The 25,146-nt window shown below is 35.8% G+C and overlaps 1 protein-coding gene across 30 annotated transcripts in view; it reads left to right on the plus strand.

Annotated features, from left to right (window-relative positions):
• Positions 1–18,291, plus strand: part of KDM6A (lysine demethylase 6A) — a 235,034-nt gene extending 216,743 nt beyond the window's left edge. For 22 of the 30 annotated variants that reach the window (XR_010154920.1, XM_063804920.1, XM_003953973.6 and 19 more), the window contains 3 exons: positions 14,123–14,249; positions 16,117–16,287; positions 17,423–18,291. Coding sequence is in view for 22 of the 30 variants with exons in the window: in XM_063804920.1 (XP_063660990.1) it covers positions 14,123–14,249; positions 16,117–16,287; positions 17,423–17,452 (328 nt within the window). In the remaining 8 variants the exon portion in view is untranslated. Of the gene's footprint in view, positions 1–13,255; positions 14,250–16,116; positions 16,369–17,422 lie in introns of those variants that run through there. The other 8 variants (XR_010154914.1, XR_010154915.1, XR_010154917.1 and 5 more) reach the window with 3 other exon arrangements.
• The last annotated feature ends 6,855 nt before the right edge of the window (positions 18,292–25,146 follow it).

The raw sequence follows: 25,146 nt of genomic DNA on the forward strand, positions 1-25,146 counted from the left end.
GGGGGTTGCAGTGAGCCAAGATGGTGCCACTTCACTCCAGCCTGGGTGAAAGAGTGAGACTCTCTCTCAAAAAAAAAAAAAAAAAAAAAAAAAGAAAAAGAAAAAGAAAACGGATCTAGTTGCTGTGTGTGGAATGGGTTCCAAGGGGTAAGCTTAGAAGTAGGGAGGACAAATTAGGAGGCAATTGTAACAGTACAGACCAACCTGGACAGAGATTTCCCTGTAAAAATAGAGAGAGGGGGTCAAACTAGGGAGTCTTATGGAACTAAAGCTCATAGAACTTGCTCATAGATTAGGTGGTTGAGTGAGAGGGAAAAAGGAACCAGGGAAAACTTATAGTCTTTTCTTCTTGTTGCCTGATTGTCATTAATGTAAACATTAATCACCTCTATCATCTTTTCCATTCCCTACCCCACCCTCAATATTCTTGATACCCTTTGAGACTCCTTCCAGTTTATCATTAAAATGTTGAAGTATCGACATTTATGTTGTTATAAAGTTGTCTTGTGTTGAGGTTGGACACACAAAATTTGTGTGTTTTTCCACTTATAATTTATAGTGATACTGTTGTTTCTTATACATTTCTTTTTTTTTTTAACCTAGATGCACTTACATTCTTATCTATACTCCATTTTGCCCTACACTACAAAATGTCTAATCATTTAAATCTTGATTGCATTCCTGTGATATTAACAATTCTTCTCCCAGCTTGAGTACCTATTGACACACCAGTTGACACACCAATTGAAAATGTTAACCACAAGTCTAGACCCCTAGGCCTTGCTTTATAAGCCTCCCTTTTTGAAATAATTGTCATTGAGCCATTGCTAAAAATGTACTTTTCAGCAGCCAACATGGCTCCCTTTCTTTGATTTAATGAGTCTTTGCTTATTGTATGCAAGGCTCTAGGCTAGGCCCTGAGGGTTTATAAATACATGGTATAGGTCCTTTCTTCAAGTAACAGTTAGTGCATATAAATAAAATAGATTGAAAGAAATTCGGTGATAGATCCACTGATGTTTCCAGCCCAAGGAGTCAGGTCTTTTAAAAAAACTGTGCATTCTGGGGAAGAATGTATTTTGTGTGATGGGTGAAAATGAGGAGGCAGGGAGAAGAGAAAGGAATAGCACTTAAGCCAGCTTAAAACCAAACTCTTGCACCATGAGAAAGATGCCCCAGTTCATCCATAAAATAGCATACATACCATATCTCCTTAAGTCCAGCACAGTTACGTTTTCATCCAGTGAAAGAATAAATCCCTTTTCTTCACTTGAACACCAGGCAAAATAGTTGGCTTGTGTAGAGAGGCCATGTTGTATGAATAACTTCAGTCTTCAACCGCTAAAGTCATACTCAACATGGTAATTCTGAAAGGCTTGGAGGAACTCTGTAGAGGAATAGCAAATGTATACTCCAAGTAATGTTCTGTTCCTCCTGCTGTCAGTCTCTCCCCTATACCTCTCTTTTTTGCCCTCCCTCCTGATTACCCTCCCTGCTGTGCATTTGCGTGAGCTTAAATGTATATACGATACAACTGCTATATGTTTATTGTCAATAATTGGTGGTATGTTTTGGCTTGAGTGCAATGTGTGATGAGTAGTAAAATAAGATACAGTTGTAAAAGTTGGTTAGAAGCCAATTATGCTTTGTGTACCAAACTTAAGACTTTCTTCTGTCAGAGAGCTCTTGGTGGGTTTTTAATTAATATGATCTAATTTAGGTTTCATAAAGGTGTTTCTAGCTATTAAATAGAGCAAACTTTTGGATAGTAAGAGGAAGGAGTGAATGAAAGATTCTTTGGCTTTTAAGTCTGGATACTTAGATGGTTTAATAATAATGCTAGTTAATAAATCGGGCTTAGTACTTAGCCAAGCACTGAGCAAAGTGCTTCCCAGACTGTATTATTTCTCACAGCATCCCAAGGTCATTCAATTGACTAGAGGTAGAGCCAAGATTTAAACCCGTATCTGTCTGTGAAAGTGCTTGAGTGAATCTATGGCACATGACTTCATTTGGGGGCAAGTTTGGGGAGCCATTAAAAGAGCTGGATAGAGCTATTTAGAAGAAGCTGACTAGGGAGTCTTCTACCTAGGAGTTGGTGACTGTCTTGAGAGGAAAAGGGAAGAAAAAGTTGGGGATAGCACTTCGTGGGGGATATGCCTGTTTAAGAAAAAGAAATACGTGAGCTATATAACAGGAGAGCATGGAGACTGTATTGTTGCAAAAATAGAGAAGGAGGTCTTTTTCCACAAGCACAGTTTTGCCGTATAATTGTTATATCCATATCATTGCTCTGGTCTTCAAGTCTAGTAGTTCCTGCCAAAAAATGAAGTGCTGTTGGTTTTTTCTGGTTTGTGAGCTGTGCCAGTTCTTAATAAATGGTTTTCCCTTGCCATTCCTTCCCTCTGCTTTGAGTTATTTTCTTCATCTCCTGTTCACTCTGCCACCCACAGCAGTTTGGCTTTCTACCCTTGGTAAGCCCAACACTTCTCTTGTTGAGGTCACCAGTGACCAACTGTTGTACATCTGCAAAGGCACTAATGTACACTTTCTTCAGAAATCTACCTTTTTTAAGCCTAGCATGTGAATGCCTCAAATCTGATTCCCACTTGCCTTGTCAGCCATTTCTCCCACTGCTGCTTTTAAATGTGTGCTTGAATTGTTCTCTATTTATTAATATTTTTACCACTCCATTTGCTATTTTAAACCATCTTTAATATGAACTGCAGTTTCTACATCTCCCCCTTTTTTTCCTTTGAATCATCTTTTAATAAAGCATTAATTCTGTATATGTTGAGCATACGAATTATAGGCTATATTAAAAGAAAAAATAACAGCTAAATGAAATGAAATAGAGAAGATATACAAACATAGTCTTCTTCCTTAATTCTCTCCCGAATTGTTATTTTTAATTCTTAAATACTGTGAATCTACAGTGTGTAATTTTTAGGCTTTCATAGTTAAGTGGTAAGCCCGCTCAACCAAAAAGAATGTAAGCAAAATTTACCTTGTGCCTTCTCATCCGCTCGCTCCCTCCCTCAGCTCTACCCAGTTCTTTTTATTCAGTGAATGTTTATGGTGTACTGCATTGGTACCCAGGTTTGTGCTAGGTGAAAAGGATTTGATCACTTCTCAGACTGCTCAAAGTGAATTGAGAAACCGTCAAACCATTAAAACATGTGATCTTTAATGATAGAGATATTGGTAAGAAACCATGGTGGGGCAGCATAGAGGAAGGCTCTTCCGAAAGAGTGGAAGGTTCAGTAAAGGCTTCACCAGAAGTACTACAGCTTCGCAGTCTCTTATTGTAAACCCTTTAGACTAAATGTGTTTTGGAGCTAAGAATTTTTAGATTTAGCAAAAACCACAATGAGATACCATCTCACACCAGTCAGAATTACTGTTATTAAAAAGTTAAAAAATAACAGGTGCTGGCAAGGATGTGGAGAAAAAGGAACAGTTACACACTGTTGGCGGGACTGTAAATTAGTCCAACCATTGTGGAAAGCAGTGCGGTGATTCCTCAAAGAGCCAAAAGCAGAACTACCATTCAACTCAGCAATCCCATTACTGAGTATATAACCAAAGGAATATAAATTATTCTATCATAAAGACACATGCACACATATATTAATTGCAGCACTATTCACAATAGCAAAGACATGGAATCAACCTAAATGCTCATCAGTGGTAGACTGCATAAAGAAAATGTATATATACACCATGGATTACTATACAGCCATAAAATAAGAATGAGATCATCTTTTTTCCAGGAACATGGATGGAGCTGGAGGCCATATCCTCAGCAAATGAATGCAGAAACAGAAAACCAAGTGCCACATGTTCTCACTTATAAGTGGGAGCTAAATTATGAGACCACATGGACGCATAGAGGGGAACAACAGACACTGGGACCGATTGGAGTATGGAGGGTGGGAGGAGAGAGAGGAAAAATAACTAATGGATACTAGACTTTAATACCTGGGTGACAAAATAATCTGTACAACAAACCCCCATGACACAAGCTTACCTATAACAGACCACGTGTACCCCTGAACTTAAAAAAAAGATAATGTTTTTTAGATTTAGAAAGGTAATTGAGTACATTTATAATATATTGTACCTTCCCAGCAGGGTCTGTTGCAGTATCCTGGGAACGAACATATTAGTATTTCAGCACTAAAACATAGAAATAGTCACTCTAATGAGCTAAGTGAATACCGTAAGTAGCCCCAGGTCAAATTTCAGCACCACATGAGTTTATGCAAGATTTATGAAAAATTTGTGGGGTTATAATAAGGGATTATGAACCTGTATTTGCACTGGGTTATTTAATAATGGGAAATGGTGTTTTCTTCTGTTGTCACCTCCTGATTCCTCATTATCATTTTGAGAATAAATCGCCTGTACTTCTTTAAGCAAATCAGTATCACTCTTGCTTTTTCTCTGCACTTTCAAGTTCAATTCTGGTCTTTAAGGACCCTGTGATTCCATAAAGTTCTATTTATCTGAGTAAGTCATTTAGTAAATCTCTTCAAATTTCTACAACCTAGCCATTTTGCTAAAATACATTAATCATATTCTGCTTCACATTCTTCCAGATATTTCCTATGTTGGCATAAGTCAAAAGAATATATATTATCTTGATTACTTCTTTCATTTGATAATGCAGTGAACTTGACTTAAAAGTTCACAACCTAACTACTTAGGAAAATTTAAGTGGCAGCTCAGTGGATAACTTTCTCTTTTGACTTCATTTAACTATTTAAATGAAATAACTTTTCTCTGCAAATGAACTTAATTTCTCCTTTAGACCAAACTTTAAGTGTCTTTCCCTGGTTTATGCCATACTTGTGTGTTCATATTAGCTGAAGATAGATTTAAACTTTTGTTGCTAAAAATTTCAGGTAGACTTCACGTTGGCAATGACTGCCAATGAGAAGTCTTTATCATTTTTAATATTTTAAATAATGGTCAAATTTGCATGTTGGATCACTTGGTAGCAAGATGAAGCATTAAATGGAAGGCAGAAGATTTAGAGGCATAAATTAGAAGGTAATTGCTCCAGTTCAGACAAAAGGAGAGACAAAGATTAGAGGGTAAAATAGACTACACTTGGTAATTGATTGGTGGTAGAGTTGAGCGAGAAATCTGTATTGCTGGACTTTGGCTTGGGCCAGACAGTGGAACATTTGTGCTTGTTGTTGAAACTGGAGATAAAGAAGAAATGAGTTGGGTGTAGAGAATGATGGTTATCAACTTGACTAGCTTTAGACATGCAGAACTTGAATTGCTCCTACAAGATTTAAGTTGAAATTTCTATTAAATAGCAGCTAGATGGATGTACGGTTCTATTGCTTAGAAAAGGAGTCTGAGATAATACATTTGTAGCCCTCAGCTGGCTGATAGGCAATCACTGCTAAGGTATTAGCTGTTGAGTTTTCCGAACCATTAGTTATTTTTAAGGTAGAGCAGTGCCCATACAAAGAAATGAATAAAGGAAAACTTTAAGATCAAGGGTACTGATCTCCTTTAATTCATTCAACTATGACGGTTTTTCTAGGTTAATATATCTAGTCTCCTTTAAAATATATAAAATTTACATGTATAACACATTGCTGCCCTCCTCCCCAACTTGTTTATACTTTTTCCTCCAACTTTTACTTTGAAATGTCTTAAACCTACAAAAAAAGTTGAAAGAGTAGTACAGCGAATACCTGTGTAACCTCATCTGGATTCATCAGTTAAGTTTTTGTCACATTTATTTAGCGGTCTCTGTATACACATACATGCTTGCACGTGCTTTTTCATATGAGCTCTATGAAAAAGTAATTTGCAGACATCATGACATATCACTTCAGATACTTCATCCTGCATCTTAAGAATAAGGTTGTTCTCCTACATACCTGTAATACGATTTACCATATCTAGGAAATAAGAAATTCCATAGTATGAGTTAATACACAGTCCACATTTAGATTTTCCCAACTATCCAAAAATGTCTTTTTTTTTTTTTTAAGCACTTGCCTCTCCATATTGAATTAAGGTTCACATTTAATTGAATATGTAGTCATTGTGTCTTCTTTAGTCTCTTAAACCTACGAAAGTCTTTTTTTAATGACATTTTCTTCTTGAAGACAGCAGACCTTTGTGTTGTGCAGAGTTCTACATTCTGGATTTGTTTTCTCATAATTGTATTTAGGGTAAATTTTTGACAAAAACTACTAATGATGTTTACTTTTGTTAAACTCCTGCCTCACTCCAGTATAAACTATGTCAGAGATATCTTCCTTAGTGGGTCCTGAGTAAATTAAGTTTTACTTTAAAAAGGCAATTTTAAAACTTAAAATTAGGGGTGAGGAGATTATTGTTACTTTCTAGTCCATCTTTTTCATAGTATATGGTTTTTATCCTGTGGCTTTAATTTTACGACTGGTAGATTAAGATTTAAAAGAAACCCTCACCGGGTGCGGTGGCTCACGCCTATAATCCCAACACTTTGGGAGGCCAAGTCGGGCAGATCACAAGGTCAGGAGATTGAGACCATCCTGGCTAACATGGTGAAACCCCGTCTCTACTAAAACTACAAAAAATTAGCTGGGTGTGGTGGCACACGCCTGTAGTCCCAGCTACTTGGGAGGCTGAGGCAGGAGAATCACTTGAACTCGGGAAGTGGAGGTTGCAGTGAGCCGAGATTGTGCCACTGCACTCTAGTCTGGGCGACAGAGCAAGACTCTGTCTCAAAAAAAAAAAAAAAAAAACCCTCTGCAAATTCATGATTCCCATTTTAAGGTATTTGAGATACAGTACTTTGGGTTATATTTTATTTTTCTCTTTGTACAATACTAAGACGCTTTATGTCATTTTCATAAGACTCATACATTCCTTGTTTTGCCTCTGAAGTATTTTTTTAACAGGACAATTGAAAGGAATCAAGTGTTAGTGCAGGAGATGAGCTCTGCAGACTGTTGGTACTGATGAGAGTTCCCTGTAGATAACAGGCTTTCAGAATAAATAGACTTACAGGTGCCGACCCCCAGCAAATATGCCATAAGTTGTTACAGTCATGTTGGACTGTTGTCAAGTTAGTGCAATGGTAGTATGTTTTCAATACATTGGAAACTTTGGTTTATTCACCAGCAACTTTGTGAGTTCACTTAAATCACCACAATAAGTAATTTAGTAAATTTTAAAATATGTCAAAAACAGAATGCCAAGGAGTGCATTTTCCTCTGAAAAGTTTAATGTTAGGAAGTCTTAGATTTAGGAGGAGCATATCAAATAGTATGCTGAGGAGTAGAAAGTTAATTTTGAGGATACACATTCATTTGTCTTATGCCCCTGTAATCTGCCAGACAATAACACATTCTAAAAATGCTAATAACATATAAGCCAATGTTTGAAAATAAATTCTCTTCAATTTCAACAGTGCCAAGCTCATTGAAAACCACTCTGCACAAACTTAATTTCTTGTCATATTATTTTGTTATTCTTTTGACCATCTTATAAAGCACTGTTTTATATTTTTTCTTTTTCTCTCTTTTTTTTTTAATTAAAAAAATAAAGACAGGATCTCCCTGTGTTGCCCAGGCTGGTCTCAAACTCCTGGGCTCAAGGGATCCTCCTGCCTCGGCCTCCCAAAGTGCTAGGATTAACAGGCATGAGCCACCATGCCTGGCCAATATTTCAGTTTTTAAATGTGCCATCTTATATGCACAATGTTAATGTTTTATGTGCTTTCTCTGTGCCTTTTGTGTATATGTGATCACTATGTGTTCGATGTTTGCCCATCCGTTTTTATTTTCCTAAGTCTTAGAGTCTACGCTATTTAATATCCCAGTAAGATATTACAGGAAGGGCAGCATTATGTAGTTTCTGGAATCCAATCTGCCTTCATATCTTAGCTTCGTCATTTATTGGCTGGGGAACTGCGGACAGATTGCTAAACCTATTAGTCTTTATTTCCTCTTCTGAAAAATGGGGATAATACTGTCTTTCTAGAATAACTTTTATGACTGTTATGTGAGTCTTAGCATACGATAAGCATTCAGTAAATGGTAGTTGTTGTAATTATTATTTTATAGAAACCCCAATTACCTTCTATTTTTTTAATTAATATTCTTGGACCTAGTGTAGTGCTTCTCAAATGTGGACAATTTTTCCTCCCCCCACTTTCCTTTCCCAGGGGACATATGCCAATATCATGACTTGAGTGGGAGAGATGCTACTAGCTTTTTTGAGTAGAGATTAGGAATGCTGCTATTAAATATCCTGCAGGGCACAAGACAGCTCCCCATAACAAAGAATTACCCAACTATAAATACCAATAGTGCTAAGATTGAAAAACCCTTATCTAATCTAATGGAATCCAGACTAAACACCTTTTGAATAACCTTATTTCATTTTCTTTTTGGTGTGTTAACTATTATACTTTGAGTTGGCATTCATCATACAATTTTTTCAAATTAAATAACTTTAATTTAGTAATTATATGATTATTTTAATACAGTTTAGGAATTTGACATGTCAAGTTCAAATAATTAACATTTATTGAGCATTAACTGCCAGGCACAAGTGTAAGCATTTTATATAACATATGTAATCCTCATAACAGCACTGTAAGTTAAATATCCCCTTTTTTCAGCTGAGGAAACTGAGGCACAGAGGTGTGCAGCTGGAATTTGAACCCAGACAGTCTAGGTATAGAATCTGCTCTTGCCCACTCTACAGCTCTTTCTATGGTCTCTTAAAGGCTCTAATCCTAAAAACGCAGTGATTCGTGAAGTTGATATTTTACCAGTCTATTGAAAAATACACTACAAATCTGAGACATTGGTTTTAATTTTGACACTTACGAAGTAAGAGGTTTGCACTGGTTCTCTCACTTGCTGATCACAAGAATCACCTGGAACTCTTACTAAAATAGGTTTTCAGAGCTCTATGCAAAGAACTCTGGGAACCTTTTTCATGGTGGCCTAGTGAATCTTATCAGACAAATTAGGTCTTTTTTAGAACTAAGAATTTCTTTGCTCCCTTTTCTTTCACATACATTATAGGTTATTACCTTACCTACCTACATAAAATATACTTTATCACAAACACAGAATTTCAAAATGTAAATTAAAGCGAACTCATAAGTATTAACTCCCTTTTCTCTTTGATTCCCTTATTTAAATGGATAAATATGGTGTTATACAACTCTTTAGTCCACACTCATTTGACCTAATAATGGACCAAGATTTTTCCAACACTATGCGTAGATAATGGTATAGCCATAAAGACCAGTCCATAGTTAGCATTGATCCTAGTGATGTAGTGCTGTAGTCCTGGTGGTCTTCTAATACTCTGTTGGGTTTGATATATAATGCTTTTTGATAACACTGACCAAACAAAATCTAAAAATTCTAAAACTGCATTCTCATGGTTAATATATATGTATTTGCTTTCATGCTTTTTTTTCCCCCCATCTAGGAGCTTAAAGTTCTTAAGATATGCGTTTTTTCATTGACTGAGACCTTGATTTTCAGCCATGTGGTTGGTGTAAATAAAACTGTTAGATGCCTTATTGACATTCATATACCCACTATTGTCCTAGGAGAACACAACCCTGGAGTGACAGGTGGCAAGAGAGTTTTCAGAGCTCATATGTTGGCTTGCTTTTCCTGCATGGCTCTTTCAGTAAGGGAGACTAGGCAGAGCAAGGCACCTCTTGGTGTTCGTTAAGTTATCTACTTCTCAGTGGCTGAGACTGTTACCATAAAGCATTTAAAAGTGCAGTACCAAGTTAACCCATATTTCATCTATCTTCACATTGATATTTGGTAACTCACTTTGGAAACTGAGTCACATTGCCATTAGAATGTCAGAGTAACCCCCAGTGTTGTCTTAACTTTGATGTAATATAATATTATTATGGCTTCATTCCTGTTACTTCCTGCCCCAGAAACGTCATGCGAAGATTAAAATCTTTTAAGAACAGTTGTTTGTTCCCCAAAGAAGCCCCCATACTACCTTCTTGTGGCATTCTTTCTGTACAGAGTGTGCCTTCCCCCACCTCTTTTTCCTGTTCATAATCAATTAAGTAAATTGATTCAGAAATTTCAACTTCTGTTTGAAAACTTATGTGATTCTCTACCTCCCCTCACCTGAAGATGATCTCTCTCTCTCCTTTTAGTCCATAGCATACTATGTTTATTTTTTGCCTAATGTCCTCATGTATTGATTTATGAATATATTGTGCATTAATTGCCCATAAATAAGGCTTTTGATAATTTGTCTACATATTATTTTATTCAGTTCTCTTGTTCTAATATTGCAAGTGTATTTTCATTCTATTCCCTGTGTGAAGTTGTTCTCTAAAATTCTATCGCTCTTTAAGCTTCATCTTTGCAGATCACTTTTTGGTTGGATTAGATTCTAGTATATAACCTCAAATATGCCAAGCTCTCAATCAGCCTCTTCCTCGTGGTTTTCTTCCATTCTGGAACTTCCTTTGTCCCCTGCCTTTTTGTGTAGTCTTTCATCGAAACAACTAAAAACAGGGATTGGGTCCTGAAACCAATACTGATCCTTAAACGTCAGAGAATTTCCTGCTTTTCTAGCTGTTGAAATCATTTTTGACCTTGTTTCTAAAGTACACGTATGCAAAATAGCATTTTCCATCTTCTATGTGTTTACACCTTTTGCAAATGATTTATTCTTTTGTTTTTAGCAAATTGAATTCTTTTTTTTTTTTTTTTTTTTTTTTTTTTTGAGACGGAGTTTCGCTCTAGTTGCCCAGGCTGGAGTGCAGTGGTGCGATCTCTCACCACAACCTCCACCTCCCGGATTCAAGCAATTCTTCTGCCTCAGCCTCCCCAGTAGCTGGGATTACAGGCATATGCCACCACACCTGGCTAATTTTGTATGTTTAGTAGAGACGGGGTTTCTCCATGTTGGTCAGGCTGGTCTCAAACTCCCAACCTCAGGTGATCACCCGTCTCGGCCTGCCAAAGTGCTGGGATTACAGGCGTGAGCCACCGCGCCCAGCCCTCAAATTGAATTCTTAATTACCATAAGGTAAACTTACAGAAATTCAGCAAAACTAAAATTAAGAGGAAATGAGAATCCTGATTTTGTTTAGCTTTTATTTTTTAGCTCTTTAATGTACTTAAATGTTGTCTTTGTATAAAATCAGTCTGGGGCTAATCAAAGCAGAACAGGTTATCATTTAAGTCTTAAATATTATATGTTTCTTTACTACGATCCTTTCCCTAAATCACTTTGCTTTCTATTTTTCCCTATCCTTCAATTGAATCACATTCTTTCTTTTTTAGGACTTGCTCATTACTGTGGACTCCATAAGAGCCTCTCTCTCTCTCTAAATTCTTCTGTTCCAAGTGCTGCCTTTTGAAAAGGCGAAGGAACAAAAATTTCCAATGTTAAAAAAGTAAAGGCAAGGAGAAATCACAGTTTTGTTATTCATCATCAGATAAGATTAATAGAACTGTCAGTTTTCTAAGATTTTGGTATCACGCAAAATATAAAATATAAATTCTGGAGCAGAATTTATTCCAGAAGCAGACTGACTACTTATGGCTTAGTATTTATTCTTAGCAACCTTATCTCAGACCCCTTGTTATTTGCAGGAAATCAGTATACTGCTTTTTTTTAAGATGAAACTACCAAACTAACAATACATTGTAAATTTACAGTCTAAGTGCCAGTGTAGTCAGTGGCATTGAAGATGAAAATTTATCTGCTGAGTAACAAGTAGCCTGATACTCCATAGAACCAAGGCTCTGTGTTTGGAAAAACTGTGCTTCCTGAGCCCAAGAATCTCATCTTCAAGGGGGAGTGGGTGATAATAAGATGTGAAAAGAGACCAAAAAGAAGGGTTACAGTGTGAGATAGTAAGGGGGAAGCTTGAGATTTTCTTTTAAAAACTCGTAGCTCAACCACTTAAATAGCTTTATGACATTAGACAAACTTAACTTCTCTGCGCTCCTTTTTCCCCATTTGCAAGATAGAGATAACCTTTCTCCCAGGGTTGTTAGGAGGCTTACTTGGCATAATGTATATGAAATAGCAAATACATGGCTCCTGTCTGGTTCTTATTTTTTATTTGCTTTTATTATATTATTTTTGTTTGGCCATGTGGAAGGACAGTTGAGTTTGAAGTCTTCCAATGGTATCTACACAGTTTTAGGCATTATTTTCCTGTAAGAGACCTTATTTTGAAGCCCTACTTGGAAAACTTGTTCAGTAAGATCTGTACCTTAAGAAGTGAATTGTATGGGACATGAGGAGGGACAAAGAGAGGAGCAGGTGCTGTTCAAGAGCTACATACAGAGTCTGAATTATATTCTCTCTTTGCTATGATCTAAATTTTTACTTGCTACCTTCCCTGGTGCCCTATACAGGCACGCATGCACACATCAATAGCTGTCCTAACCTTGACACACAGCCACAGGCTAAAGCAGGGGTCCCCAACCCCTGGGCTGCAGACCAGTATCAGTCCTTCGCCTGTTAGGAACCGAGCTGCACAGCAGGAGGTGAGCAGCAGGCAAGCTGGCATTACTGCTTGAGCTCCAGCTCCTTTCAGATCAGTATTGTTATTGGATTCTCATAGGAGCAGGAACACTATTGTGAACTGCACATGCAAGGCATCTGGGTTCCTTGCTCCTTATGAGAAGCTAATGCCTGATGATCTGAGGTGGAACAGTTTCATCCCAAAACCATTCCCCCCGCCCCTCCCCCTAGGTCTGTGGAAAAACTCATCTTCCACGAAACTGATCTCTGGTGCTAAAAAGGTTGGGGACCGCTGGTCTAAAGCAATGTTTTTGTTTCTAAATAAGTTAAATATGCAAGAATTGTTGAAGCCAAGCTGAGAGTGCAATCTTTGAATATGATACTTAAGGAATTGACCTACAACTATAAAATTGATGTTGTTTTATATTTGTTAAGTAAGCTAACAGGTTTTACAAATGTTTTTAGTCATTCCTCACCTCCCCACCCACCGCCAGGTTAATATACACGGGTTCTGATACATAACAATACTTTAACATAGTAACGTATAAAATAGCAAAGAAATATAAAATAAGGTATATTAAATATTTTAGTACTTATTTGAATTTTAGTTGTGTATTGATTAAGCTACTATGTGCTAGGCACTGCCGTAGGTGGTGAGTAGATAAGTAGATAGCAGGAATAAAATAGATAAGACCTTTGCTTTCAAGACAACACTCAGTTGCTAAACCCATTTGCTTTTCTTTAGGATATTTTCATTGTCTCCGAATTTTAGAGCTGAAAAGTGCCTTAGAGATCATCTAGTTCAACCTCTCCGTTCAAATGGAGAACCTGAGCCACTAAGATTCACAGGAGAGTAAGATAATTGAGCAAACAACTCCAAGTAATGACAGAAAATTATAGGAGAATCAGTACAAATTGTGAGAATTTACTATGTTGTTAGCATCCTAAATATGAGTTTAGAAAAGGTAGAAGTTATAAGAAAAGTTAAATTGTTTTAATATGAATGGATTCCACTGTTACCTTCAAGATAAAATGAAGACATACTTTTTTCTTTAGTATTATAGTTAAACGAATATTGTATCCTGTAGTGACTAAATTCATAAATATTTTTTCTGCTTATAGACTTGAGTTTCAAAAGCAGCTGTACAGATGATGCTGTTAATGAGTGTTTAGGTAGTGTTGATTAAAAAAAAAAATAATGTGCCTTCCTGCCTTACTAGAATCATAGAAGTTCATATCTGGAATTCATACCCCTTATTTCAAGGATGAGGAAATTGACTCCCAGAGAGGTTAACTGACTTGCCCAAATAAGAGCCAAAATTAGCAACTCACATTTAAGCAGGGAGTCAGTTTTTATGTAGTAAGACCATTATATTTTGATATCCAGATATTAATTTTCTCAACTTTAAATGTTTTAATATTGTCTTCATCAGGCCTGCTGAGCATTGTCATTTTAAAATTGAGAATATTTGATAAATTGATGAAAGAAAAATTATGAAGTCATAGACATTAGAATCAAGTCTCTTGGCATTATTTCTAGTTGGTATATCTTTTATGCTAAAAATATTCAATATTCAGTTGCTGGTCACAAATAATTTCTCCCCCACAATAGGTATTGTCTTCTAAGAACTCTGAAGCAATGTCAGACATTGAGGGAAGCTCTCATTGCTGCAGGAAAAGAGATTATATGGCATGGGCGGACAAAAGAAGAACCAGCTCATTACTGTAGCATTTGTGAAGTAAGTAATTGTTCTTATCCACAGTTGTTTTATAAAGCCTCTTCCCTCTCCACTTTTGGTTTCTCTTTATTTTTAAAAAACTTTTTTATACTTTTATGTAATCTAGTTTATAGTAATTAACATTGGATTCAATTTTGTTACTTAGCCATTATATTAAAATTCAGTGTGATAATAATGATATTTCACTGTGAATTAACCTTAAAAGTATCTACTGCAGAGTCATTTTTGTGGTAGATCTTCAACAGACACTAATCAGCAAATTTAGTCTGAGATTTTAAACTGAGAACAATCTAGATGTACACAGATGCCAATAAACTGGATGTTTGGTGTAACTCTAGGCAGATCGATTATCAGTTCTCTCTGGTGCAATTAACAATACATTTGTCAATCTTGTGTGGCCAAGGCTTGCAAGAGGTGCAGGAACAAAGATGTGGTGCCTCCTATGAAGGAGCTTAAATTCTACTTGGAGCAGACAGATTATAAACAACTAGTTGTAATGTACATGAGACTATGATGAATGTGAAGTTGGACTTCCTGTTAATGATAACACTGAGGGGGAAAATGACCTAATTTTTTCTTCTAGTATTGGCATAAGAACTCACAAAGGTATTAGCATTTGAGTCTATCCTTGGAAAAAAGAGTATGATATCAGTAGACTAAAAAAGTGATGAGAATCGGAGGTAGACTGTCATGGGCTATAGGCACAAGAAGAGAACAGGGAAATGAAATGGTTTTAGAAAAGGTTGAATGTGTTCCAATTTGGCTGGAACACAGACTGTGCAAATTCCGCTCATAAGTCTAGGTGGCATTTAATTTATAGCACATCTTGAATGGTTTTAAGGAATTTGATATTCCAAGGTTATTGAAGCCATTAAAAGGTTTTGAGCAGGCAACTAAGGGTAAGTAAGATATGTGTTTCAGGGAGAAAAGTGGTTGGAAAGGACAGCGATATATAAGCTATTGCAGTGGTCTTAAGAGTTGTTATTTTAAGGCCTAGACTAGAACCTGGCAATGGGAATATTAAAGAAGGGAAAGAATTCAAAAATATTTAGAGGGTAAAATCAGCGAGACACCTCATTAAATGGCAGAAGTGGAAGGACAAGTTGAAGAATGCTCACCAATTTTCTAGCTCAGGTCACTAGGTTTGTGTTGCTGCCTGTTGACAGTAATGGATAACATGGTGAACTCTAGGATTGTAGTTAACTGTTAAAAGAAGACATGGGATCATAAGAGTTTTCTGTCATTGAAGAAATTTAAGGATAAGCCAGAGACAGGATGTTGATGGTCCATTTCAAACCTTGAAATTCTGTAATTCTAGCATCAACCTTTATTTGAAATGATAGAATCCATTGATTTTTTTTTTTTTAAATGTCATATGACCTGACCAAAGTGAGTCATTAGGAGATCAGATAGATTCCAGTTAGGTGTGTTGTTCCTTATCCTACCTGAACCCTAGCAACTCATCAGTCTTTCTGTATAAGATAGAGGTATTATTTCTAAAATCATGCTGTACTCATGAATACATAAAAATGATCACATATCTGATTGTATACTAATGTTTTAGATTTAAAAATAGGTTGACCTTTATCAAACTTTTGAACTGGGCTTTGCCAGTGGTTGTCATGAGTATGTCATTCCCTTTGATTATTCCCCTAAATATGCATTACTACCCATGTCTTTGGATTTGGTGCAAAATAAACCTGGTCTATTAAAGATTCTCAAACACAGCCATGTTTTTCTTACCACCTACTCTTAACCAGAGATCACTGTCCACAATTTCATTCAAGTAGAATTCCATGATTATACTAAAGCAGTACAGTAAATACCACCATCTCTATTGAATACGTTTTTCTCTTGTATAAAACAGGTGGAGGTTTTTGATCTGCTTTTTGTCACTAATGAGAGTAATTCACGAAAGACCTACATAGTACATTGCCAAGATTGTGCACGAAAAACAAGCGGAAACTTGGAAAACTTTGTGGTGCTAGAACAGTACAAAATGGAGGACCTGATGCAAGTCTATGACCAATTTACATTAGTAAGTCAAATCAACATGTGAGTACATAGTTAGCTGGGTTATGAAGCAGCAGTGTTTGCTCTGCCACCTGATAAGTAGGAGGTAATGAAATATTTTAAATTTTCCTTTGGCTCATTATATATTGCATGAGGGTATATTCATATCATTCCCCCCTCCATTTCCAAGTATTTATTCCTATAAAATTGGCATATATCATTTTCAGTTTTCTTCCTGGGTGAGACCAGCCTAAATAATTTTACAACAATTACATTTAAAAATCTTTGCGTGCTTTAGATAGAACACTATCATATCCTTTATGTCATTTTATCTCAGTTGATAAAATGTTTGTGTACGTAGGTTATTAGAGCCCACAAAATGAATCAGTAAGTGTGCTTTTAAATATACTTCTGCTTTTAGAGCTAATTGTATTTGTTTAAAATTTTGTCCTTGCCAGAAGTATTAACCTCATGGGAGTATTTAATGGAGCTTAACTTCCTGGTATATTATGTAACCTTATGAAATTCAAGTATACTTATAAATTGCACAGTTTTTAATTTCAGACAGCAGATGCTTGGGGGAAGCATTTTACTTTTGCAGATCAATAGCTTTATGAATAGAAACACAGAGATAATTTATGAATTGTTGATTTTCTCCAGTACTTGTCTCCCACACATATGTGATCAGAAACTAACTTTTTGAAATTTAGTTTCTGATATTTTCACTTGAATGGTCTTCAAGATTGCTTGAAGAAGAAAATTATCTGAAATATGTTGAAGAAAATATATTACCTAGCTGAGATAGATTCTGAAGGCAGTCACTAGTGAAATTGTAATTTGTTAAATTATTTTTCAAGAAGCCCCCTTTTTTTAAGCAATCTTAAAAAATGGTAAACTTAATAACATTCCAAGAGTTTTTGACTAATTGGTGAAGAAGTATAGAAAATTGCAAGTACACTGAGTAGGATAATGGTCTTAGATTTTTAGGAAGATTGGCTGAATGGAAGATAGTAAGGTAGGTTGTACTTTTATGTTGCATAGCAGGCTGTTGAACTTTTTGAGAGTTATTTCCCCTAACTTCACAAGCAGACTATATGTTTGTAGCCATGAGCTATTAACAATTTGTATATCAAAATAACCTACCTTACTTTTATTTTCAGGCTCCTCCATTACCATCCGCCTCATCTTGATATTGTTCCATGGACATTAATTGAGACCTTTTCTGCTATTCAGGAAATAACCCAGTTCTGCACCACTGGTTTTTGTAGCTATCTCGTAAGGCTGCTGGCTGAAAACTGTGTCTATGCAACCTTCCAAGTGCGGAGTGTCAACCAACTGGACGGGAGAGAGTACTGCTCCTACTCCAGGACTCTCACAAAGCTGATGAGCTGTACTTCAGAAAAAAATAATAATTTCCATGTTTTGTATATATCTGACAAAACTGGCAACATCTTACAGACTACTGACTTGAAGACAACCTCTTTTATATTTCTCTATTTCTGGGCTGATGAATTTGTTTTCATCTGTCTTTTCCCCCTTCAGAATTTTCCTTGGAAAAAAAATACTAGCCTAGCTGGTCATTTCTTTGTAAGGTAGTTAGCAATTTTAAGTCTTTCTTTGGTCAACTTTTTTTTAATGTGAAAAGTTAGGTAAGACACTTTTTTACTGCTTTTATGTTTTTCTGTCTTGTTTTGAGACCATGATGGTTACACTTTTGGTTCCTAAATAAAATTTAAAAAATTAACAGCCAAGTCACAAAGGTAATGGATTGCACATAGACTAAGGAATAAACTTCAGATTTGTGATTTTTGTTTCTAATCTTGATGTAAATTTACACTATTTATAAATACATATTTATTGCTTGAAAATATTTGTGAATGGAATGCTGTTATTTTTTCCAGATTTACCTGCCATTGAAATTTTAAGGAGTTCTGTAATTTCAAACACTACTCCTATTACATTTTCTATGTGTAAATAAAACTGCTTAGCATTGTACAGAAACTTTTATTAAAATTGTTTAATGTTTAAAGAGTTTTCTATTGTTTGAGTTTTAAAAAAGACTTTATGTACAGTGCCCAGTTTTTGTTCATTTTTGAAATCTGATTATATATATTTTATATATACTTATGTATGTATATATAATATATATAGAAATCTGGATATATATGTATAAATCTTTAGAACTTAAATTTTTCTCATTTTAAGTTTCACATCTATGGTAGATTTTTGAGGTGTCTACTGTAAAGTATTGCTTACAAAAAGTATGATTATTTTTAAAGAAATATATATGGTATGTATCCTCAAGACCTAAAATGTCAGACTGGTTTATTGTTAAGTTGCAATTACTGCAATGACAGACCAATAAACAATTTCTGCCAAAATGTAGTATAATAGTAGAAAACAAATAGTGATTGAACTTAAGATTTTAAAGGGACTGTTATATGGGCTTGACAAATCCTGTACATGACTTAGTACCATTTTATATGGAAAAGGGGATTCAGGATGAAGGGCTCTATTTTAGAATGCAAATAAATTAAGAGACTTATTTTTTAATGTTAGGCAGTTTTGAAATCTCATGCTTTTTTGCTTGCATGACATGATTTGGGGGAGGAGTGCTGCAAATTCCCTATCACTAGTAAAATATAGCAATCTATATTAGCATTCACAAGTCACTGCTAATTAATGATAGTATTTCATTTTGTAATATCAGCACCTTGCATTTGTACCTCCATTTTCTGACTCATTTGACACATACTCTCATTTAATCATGTTGTTCTTTGTATGAATTTTCCAGGAAGCATTAGTGAAGAAGCATAGAGAATGCTGTAAATCAAGATTATATATATATGGCTAAAGGGAGCTTATTCTATCTAGTGAAATGCCCTGCTGATTGCATTAATCACATGCTCTTTCAGATTTAGAGTATGTTATCCTCTTAGAAACAGTTTGAAGGTTGAAAGCATGGAGATACTTTTTTTGATTAGTTAATAAGTTGGTAAATATTGGCTATCTACTAGAAGTAATCATCTCTTATTTATAATTTAAGGAAAAAATGCCAAATCTATTTTAATTATGGAGCAAGAATGCTTGTCTAAATGCTATTCAGGACATTTAATCACTAATATTTTTAAGTGGTTTTCTTGTAAAATCTCCTATCCAAAGGTTATTGAGAACTCAAGACAAACATTTTCGCAAACAAAAATTGCAAGCCAACCATCAAGAAGCAAAGATTATAAGAATGCTGAAGCACTACCTAAATGTTTCTTAACCTGTTCTAGTTTATCTTACTGACACAATGTCTTATTTTCTATGATTTTAAGATAGTTTATTGCCAAGATTAATTTATCTGACATTTAAGAGAATAAGTTATCTGGCATTTAGATAAATTATCTGACATTTAAGAGAAATTTAGTATAATTCATATTTGGATTCTATGTCAAGAATAATAATTATTCAGGAACCTAGTCTTTGAATGGGTAGAGGATAGGGAGTAGAAATCAAAGACATCAACATTACTCTGAAATATAATTAGATAATTGAAATCCTATGTAAACTGCTTTTTTTTATCTTCAGTTGAACATCCTTTATAATTGCATTTTTAAGGTTTTAGAAGACATAGAATAATTTTTTTTTCTTTTTACCATTTGTATAGGCAAGTCCCATTAAGGCACGCTCTATCTAGGTGCCTTAATAATGAAACAAGTTTACATCCTAACACACACATTTTTAGAGAAAAAAGCTAATCACACAGTGCATAGAAAAAGTAGATGTGATCCAGAAAGTGGGAGCTAAATCATACTCTTTTCCCATTGCCACCAGTTAAATAGGAACTCAAGAACTTACCATCAGTATAGCAATTGAACTTAATAATCAGTGTAGCAATTGAACTTAATATGTTAAACCAGTTTAAAACGTTTGGCTTTTGTATTTTGTCTTTTGTGGGGGGAGGGGAGAGAGGAGAGGGTTGGGCAGGGTCTCCCCCAGGCCGGAGTGCACTGGCACAAACACAACTCACTGCAGCCTTGACCTCCTTGGCTCAAGCCAGTCTCCCACCTCAGCCTCCAGAGTAGCTGGGACCACAGATACACGCCGCCACACCTGGCTAATTTTTGTATTTTTTGTAGTGATGGGGTTTCGTTATGTTGCCCAATCTGGTCTTGAACTCCTGAGCTCAAGTGTTCCTCTCGACCTCCCAAAGTGCTGGGATTACAGAGGCTTTTGTATTTTGAAATAAGGTCTAAGTAACTTTCCCAAAGTAGTAAATTGACAGGTTCTTCAAAATACTAGTAATTGGTCAAGTGAAATTTAAGGTCATATAATATTACGAGTTTAACTCAAATGAAGTGTCTGCTTCTCAAAGAGAACCTGGTTATGAATTTTAAGTTGTTGTATGGATTTATATATATAAATAGAGAGTCTCACTCTGTCACCAGGCTGGAGTGCAGTGGCGCAATCTCGGCTCACTGCAACCTCCACCTCCCAGGTTTAAGTAATTATCCTGCCCCAGCCTCCTGAGTAGCTGGGGCTACAGGCGCATGCCACCATGCTCAGCTAATTTTTGTATTTTTAGTAGAGATGGGGTTTCACCATGTTGCCCAGGATGGTCTCAATCTCTTGACCTCCTGATCCGCCCGCCTCGGCCTCCCAAAGTCCTAGGATTACAGGCATGAACCACTGTGCCTGGCCGTATGGATTTTTATTTAGCCAATATTAATTTAGCATCCCCTGGAAACCAAATATGAATAAGATATTATCCCTGCCTTCTCTCCGTACACACATCTAAGATGGAAGATTTATGTAAGTATGTTATGCAGAACCTGGAAGAGGTAAAAGATGGGTATTTTGGGGGTTTGCATTGCAGCAGGGATTACATCATCACACCTTACAGAGCAAGATCTGGGAACTTCTAGTAGTTTGGCCCAAAGGGTGGTGTGTTAAAAGAAACTGGAAAGGTAGGAAGGACCCAAAGTTGCTAAGTTTCCTTGGCTGAGAGATGTTTAGACTTTACCCTGTAGTTAATATGGAACCAGCCACTGGATTTAAGCAAAAGAAGACCATTGAATTTGCAGTAGTCTTCCTACCTGTTTTAACAGATTCCATCTATCCTCTACATTGCTGCCAGGATAGTTCTAAAGCATAGAAATTCAGGGGAACAGATGATTTAGGCTTGAACTTTGGATATGGTGAAGATTAAGAGCACAAATTTGAAAGAAGTAAAGTCCACAAACTCATTAGATGTCTTTCACATGTGTGAGGGTGCTTCTAACTGGAATAGGAAATAGAGAAGTGGAGTTCTGGAGGCAGAAGATAATGAACTTCCTGTAGGACATCTAATTTGCTTAGAGATTAGCAGTTGGATATGCTAGCCTGGAATTGGGATTGGCCTGGACCAGAAGTATGTATCTGGCTGTTCGTTGAGGTAGTGCTTAAAGCCAGTAAGATCATACAGGATCAAGTGAGGAGAAAAGTGAACCAAATACCTGCTAAGAAACAGCACATAGAGGGCAGACAGACTGCAAAGAAGGAAGCTTAAACGAGCCATGGTGGTGGTAGACAAGCTAGATCTTTTGAAAAAATAACCACAGCATGCTGCAATGAGGATTAAAGGGATTCCATTGAGTTTCCAACAGTTGGTGACATTTGCCAGAGTTCCTTCAGTGGAGCGACAACCTGATTGTCATGGATGGGAAAAGGTATTGAATTTGAGAGTGATGGGTCAATCTGGTCTTCCCAGGAGCCCAAGATATGAAATTATGTTGGCCTTTGGTGATCTCACCCATTTTAAACATTGTGTAGCATTATCCTAAAATGCTTTACAGAGTAATAGCTTTCTAAATACACCTTGAAGCAACCCATGTGATGTTTTACTTACGGTTGAACAGGAAAATGAAAATGAGAATGGCATTTTTTAGTGTGGCCTAAAGATACCTACCATTTACTGAGAATTTGTGCAAAGCACAGTGCTAAGTATTTTATTACATTCTGTTTAATCCTTACAATGTCTTAAGTACTGTTTTATTCCCATCATTACAGATTAAGTAAATTGAGGCAAAGAGAGATTGTGTAAATTGCTCAAGGTTTCATGGTTATTAAGTGGTGAAGCCAGGATTCTAACTCCAGCAATCCAACTCCAGAGCAAGTACTATTCTACCTCTGTAGAGAAATAGGAATTACTGAGTGCTTACTCCACAGTCATGTTTGGAAGAACCTTTTCATTTTGAGTCTTTCTTTAGCAAAATTAAGATAATCTTTAAACTTGTATAATTAAGCTGACCATATCTTTTAGAGTCCAAACCAGGACCCCTTTGAGATTGAAAGGAGGCATTATTAATAATTGGCCTGGGCAACAGCTATAAAATGGGGCTGTCCTGGGCACATCATATGTGTAGCATAGTGTTTAAGTTATCTTCAGAAGCAGTATTTTGGGAGTCACATTTACCTCCTCCCAACATCATTATCCTAGATTTTTGCACTCTCTGAATGGAAAGGACACATGAGTTGACGTGCATTAGGACCCACAATAGTGGTTGAAACAGGTGGTGAATTATCAAGGTAAAGCTGTATACAATGAATTAGAAAATGGAAATGATAGAGAAGGGGAAATTTCTAAGTCTTAGTGATGTTTGTTGAATTTTTCCCACCCTAAAACAAGTAATGGCAGGTGAAAAAAAATGTAACAAAAAAGTGAGCAAGAATAGGATATTCTCAGTGTAAAGATTTTATTAATATGCATTTTTCTAAACTCTTGGTCCAACGGCAATTTACCAATCTAAGATGGGAATCTGATTTAACATAAGCAAAATAAGATTTTTAAATGTGTCAATTTGAAAAAAATGTAGTCACTGTTTTCTCAGGATTTTAAAACCTTTCAGTGCCATGTAGTTTACTTCCAAGTGATTAAACGTGTTTTAATATGAACGAACAAATATTTCTAATGAACATAAGGACTATGCTAATGGATTTAAATTATAACTGTGTGCGAGAGAAAGATGACTTCAAATAGATTCAAGGTATGATTAACACAAAGCAATACTCTGAACCACACCCTCTTTCAAAAATGCACAGATACAACATCAACTAAAGAGAATGGAGAAAAGAGGAATAAGTGAATACGCTGATTTTTGGAGGCTTATGTAGTTTATTGTAGTTAAGCATTAACTTCAGCTCACTACTTTGTGGTAGAATAATACATTTGGCAGCGTGAAACTAGATAAGAATGTTATCTTTAGAAAACTAGATACAAGTGATTCAAATGCCATTATCCTATGAAATGTGGTCATTGGATGCAACTTTTGAGATGACTGCATGTAGAGAGGAATCTGTTTAATAAATGGGAATCAGTACCCAAATCTATGATCAGCAAGATTTTCTGTGCTAAGGTACTTAAAACATTTGGGTGGGGGAGGGCAAGTTCAAAACTACATGAGATACTGATGCATCAAATGTTTCAGGAAAAAAAAAACTACCAAAGATTTATAAATACAACTGCTGTGTACAAAACCTGTATAGTGTAAAAATATTGGTCAACCTGCAAGTTATATAGCATTCTAGATCAGATGGAGTTTGTAGTCCATGCATTAGAATTTCTCTAAAACTGTCTCCGTCTCCTTCAGAAAAGATCAGTCTGCTGAAAGTCTCATGAATAAGAGCCCATCGAAGAGCTGTGTGTCTAACAGTAGGTAATCTAGCTAACCTGGAAAGGCCACAAGATGCTAGCATTCTGAAACTTGCATTTTAGGCTTACTTCCACTTCTCTCTGGCTCCCTTCTTCTCACTACTTTCATCTTACCTTTTTATCCCCTCTTCCCTCCCAATTCAACTCTCCAGTTATTCCTATTAAATAATCATGACAGAATATTTAAATTTTTATTTGAGCTTTTTATCTTAATTTTTATAAACTATTGAAATATGACATGCATAAAGTGCACAAATCATAAGAGTACAGCTTGAGTTATTGCAAAGCCAACACCCATGTAACCAGCCATATAAAGAAATAGAACATTACCAGTGCCCCACGGGCCCCCTTATTTAACCTTCCTATTACTATGCCTTCTACAAAGGTAATGCCAGCCTGGCTTCTAACACCATAAATTATTTTCACTGTTTTTGAACTTTACATACGATACATATTCATTTGTTTCTGGCTTCTTTTATATTTGCTTTATCTTCACATTTTATAGATAAACACATTTTTATTATTATTTTTGCTTAACAATTTAAAAATTGGTTGCAGACTTCATGTTGCTTGCCCCTAAATATTCAACATGCATTTTGTAAAAACGCAGAAGCTAAAAATGTAATTACATATATAAGAGTAATTCCAATGTCAAATATTTAGTTCAAATGAAAAAAATCTCAATTGTCCCCAAAAATATCTTTCTGTTTGGCTTTTTTGTTTATTTAGAGCTAAGATCCAATCAAGATAGATGCATTGTATTTTGTTTTTATTTCTGTTTAGTCTCTCTTAATCCACTGACCCTTTTTTTTTTTTTTAAGACATTGACTTAAAAGTCCAGGACATTGTCTTTTAGAGACTGTCCTGCATTCTGTATTTGTCTTATTGTTTCCTCATGGTATCATTTAACTTAGGTGAGGTTTCATATAGATGATGTTGTATACCTGATATTTATGTCCCATCAGGAGGCACATTATGTCAGATTGTCTTACTCTTTGTGATGCTGTTTGATCATTTGGTTAAGGTACTGACTGCCAGGTATTTCCACCATACAGGTACATTTTTCATTTTCTGAATAGGTAATTATGAGGGTGATACTTTGGCACCAGGCAAATATCCTGTCCTCAACAAGATTTTACTTAGTATTTTAACCCATTGATCATTTTTGGCTGAATTGGGGATTGAAAATGCTTATTTTCTAATTACATT

The sequence above is a fragment of the Pan troglodytes genome, chromosome X (genome assembly GCF_028858775.2).
Source record: "Pan troglodytes isolate AG18354 chromosome X, NHGRI_mPanTro3-v2.0_pri, whole genome shotgun sequence".
Taxonomy (NCBI): domain Eukaryota; kingdom Metazoa; phylum Chordata; class Mammalia; order Primates; family Hominidae; genus Pan; species Pan troglodytes.